The 3,036-nt window shown below is 37.2% G+C and overlaps 1 protein-coding gene across 1 annotated transcript; it reads right to left on the minus strand.

The window, feature by feature from the left end:
* Positions 1 to 572: 572 nt before the first annotated feature.
* On the minus strand, positions 573 to 2,598 carry LOC117511776 (galactose-specific lectin nattectin-like). The gene is made up of 6 exons (XM_034171675.1): positions 2,443 to 2,598; positions 2,225 to 2,277; positions 1,940 to 2,034; positions 1,408 to 1,542; positions 944 to 1,055; positions 573 to 804 (listed from the first exon to the last, which is right to left on the minus strand). The coding sequence occupies exons 3-6, from the start codon at positions 1,976 to 1,978 to the stop codon at positions 740 to 742; spliced, it is 351 nt and encodes a 116-aa protein (XP_034027566.1). The 5' UTR covers positions 1,979 to 2,034; positions 2,225 to 2,277; positions 2,443 to 2,598; the 3' UTR covers positions 573 to 739.
* Between the last annotated feature and the right edge of the window lie 438 nt (positions 2,599 to 3,036).

Raw genomic sequence — 3,036 nt, forward strand, 5'->3', positions numbered from 1 at the left:
CTACTGAATCTACTGGTACCTTGTTTCCCATGTAACAATAAGAAATATACTCAAAACCTGGATTAATCTTTTTAGTCACATAGCACTACTATTATTCTGAACACTACTGTAGATGAGCAAAAATCTAAAAAAAAAACAAACTTTAATGAATTTCATCTATTTTGGAATAAGGCTGTAACATAAAGTGTGGAAAAAGTTCATGCACGTTACCTCTGTAGTTCAATTCAGTTCATTTCAATTCAGTGCGATCGCCCCATGCTATTGTTGGAAAATACTGAACCCCGCATCAGTCCACACAGCAACCCACTTTCCATTTAACCTGTTCCCATTGTCATGATGAATTGTTGTGAGTAGAATTTTTTGGGAAAAAAATAATTTACTCCATTTTGGAATAAGGCTGTAATATAACAATATGTGGGAAAAGTGTAGGAGATTTTAGGAGTAATGTAAAGTATTCTATATTATGCTGTGTGTATGTGATTTTAGCATTTATCGATATGGTTTTATTGGACTTGTGGTTTTCAAACATGGAGTTTGCGTGAAGCAGTAAAATAAACAGCTTGCAAACAATGTTTTCTGAACATGACCAACATTTATTCATGAATTTGCAAAAGAATTCAAACTTTCAAGAGAACGTCTAACAGTGATGTCATCGAGGCCCAACACCCTGCTGGAAGTGACATCATCAGTGAAGAAGAGACTTCCTCTTGGTGGACGCCACAGCAAGCGGTGAAGGTTCTCACAGATTCCGGGCACAGAAGAAATGTTTCCTCAGCCCACAACAGGCATCATTGACGTACTGCCCTGGAAACAAAGGTTACAATTTAACAATTAAAAAAAGGGTTTACTCAACAAATATTGTTACATTGCAATGGGTGTTAACCAGTTTTTGTTTTTAGTATTGTGATTGGGCAGATAATAACAGCAGATCTTTACTTTGTACCTCTGCAGTTCATTTCCATGCAGTGTTCTCGTCTTCCACCGTTGTTGGGTTGACCCTTGGCCCACTTCTTAAAGTAAAACCTGTCACCGTTGCTCCACATCCATATACCCTCCTGAAAGAAAAAACTTTAAAGGTCAGTATGCCAACATTATTAATGGGTTTGAACATTGTTTTTAAGTCTCTAAAATAGCTTGAGGTTGTGTTAAGTAATTGATCCATAAACTGAAATCCATAAACTACTTAAACTGAAAAAAAAAAAATTATATCATGAATGATATTCACGTTTTGCGAGACCCTCGTTCATGTTTTATGAGACCTGCATTTACGTTTTGGGAGATATTTTTTCAGTATTCACGTTTTGCAATGAACAGTTTGTGGATGATTCATGATTTGCAGCTGATTCACATTTTGGGGGTTAACAGGCGTCACAGCCGACCGTTTGTTCCTGTTGTTCAGTCACTTACTTGGACGGCATCATGACCTCCGAGCCAGACTTGTCTGTACGCACCAGTCACTCTGTAAACATAACCTCTGAGGAAATCCAGCACACCATCGTAGGGGATCGAGGCCAGATTCCCACCGCGGTATGTGCAGTAACGCTAAAGAGGAAAACAAAATACAAAAGAAAAAAAAAAAAGACAAGAAATTCATTTAAAAAAAAAGAAAAACAAGCCACAATGAAAATCAGAGAATATTTAAATTATTAATATTAATGCACAGATGTGACTGTAAAGTACAAATATCAATGACAGTCCAGTTTTTGTCTTTGTGATTCAGAATTAGTGGACAATGAAAAATCCACATTGAATCTATTTCAAATGTCTCACTGAGCTTCAAATTCAGTCTCATGTGAATCTTACAAACAAACACTGTTTTATAAATACAGATTTCCTTTAGTCTTCGATGAATGTTTGAACCTTGAAGACTTTATTTTGGCCTGTGAGCTCAGACTTTGTAGTTATAACTTATTTCATGTTTGCAGAGTCGTATTTGTACCTCTGCTTGAGCCCAGGTCATTTGCTGGTAGAAGAACATGTAACACCTGTTTCCATAGCGAATCCAACCGTAAGGGCATCTGGCACAGCAGTGATCTGCAACACAACGGTCACATTCGAGAAAACACAGCAAATGTCAAACCTGAACACAGTTTCATGTTTGTCTGAATCTCCCATGTGTGTTGTTGAAGAAGCTGAATTTGTAAATCCATAAGCTGACATCCCCGTTTTTATTACAGCTGTAGATCCACAGTGTTTGGAACATTTTGCTGATTAATACTTACACAGTGGTCGACATGGCAGGTATGATTTGGTTAATAATTTCTTTTTCTTTAGTGCCTTTGAACACAAAAGAAGAAAACATAATTTTAAAAAATGAACTCAGTAACACTGTTTAATGACTTTATCAGAATATCATTTATTCAGTACTTTTATTAAAATTTTTCCAGGACAGTGGAAGAAAAAGTGACTCTTCAAGCTCAGAAACATCAGTGGTTGACTTACGTTTGTTTCACTCCAAAGTCCACAGACCAAGACGAGGAGCACAATGAACTTAAGAGCTGATGCCATCTGTGAAACGACAAACTGAATGTGTCACACAAACACACATGAACAAACACACATGCTTCTGTGTTACACAGATGTGAATTTAAATTAAGAACTAACATTTTGGAAACTTATGTCAAAGTTATTTTCTCAACTCATATATAAAAACACTCGTGAAAAATAGAGGATGCACTCGTGAAATAAACAGTCACTTGTTCTTTTGACATGCAGAAAGTAAAGTGTTACCTTTCTGTGATGATCAGTCGTTACACTTGAAGCAGCAGGTAGCTGGATGTGCTGGAAACGGAAGCTCTGCCTTTATATATGTTGTCTCTCTGTGCTTTGGTTCCATAAGCTGCAACGTGGCATTGCTGATGCTGAAATACTTTGTGCCACAGCCTCAGGTGAAGGATCAGCTCTGCTGTTTGTTTGTTTGAGAAAAGCATATTTGTCTAAATTATCCAGCCAAGATAATCTGCCACTGACCCTTGAGTTTGCTTGCGTACACCAAGACAATGGAGCTGAAATTAAACACTCAACATGTGACTGAAC

Source organism: Thalassophryne amazonica, chromosome 6 (genome assembly GCF_902500255.1).
Source record: "Thalassophryne amazonica chromosome 6, fThaAma1.1, whole genome shotgun sequence".
Lineage (NCBI taxonomy): Eukaryota > Metazoa > Chordata > Actinopteri > Batrachoidiformes > Batrachoididae > Thalassophryne > Thalassophryne amazonica.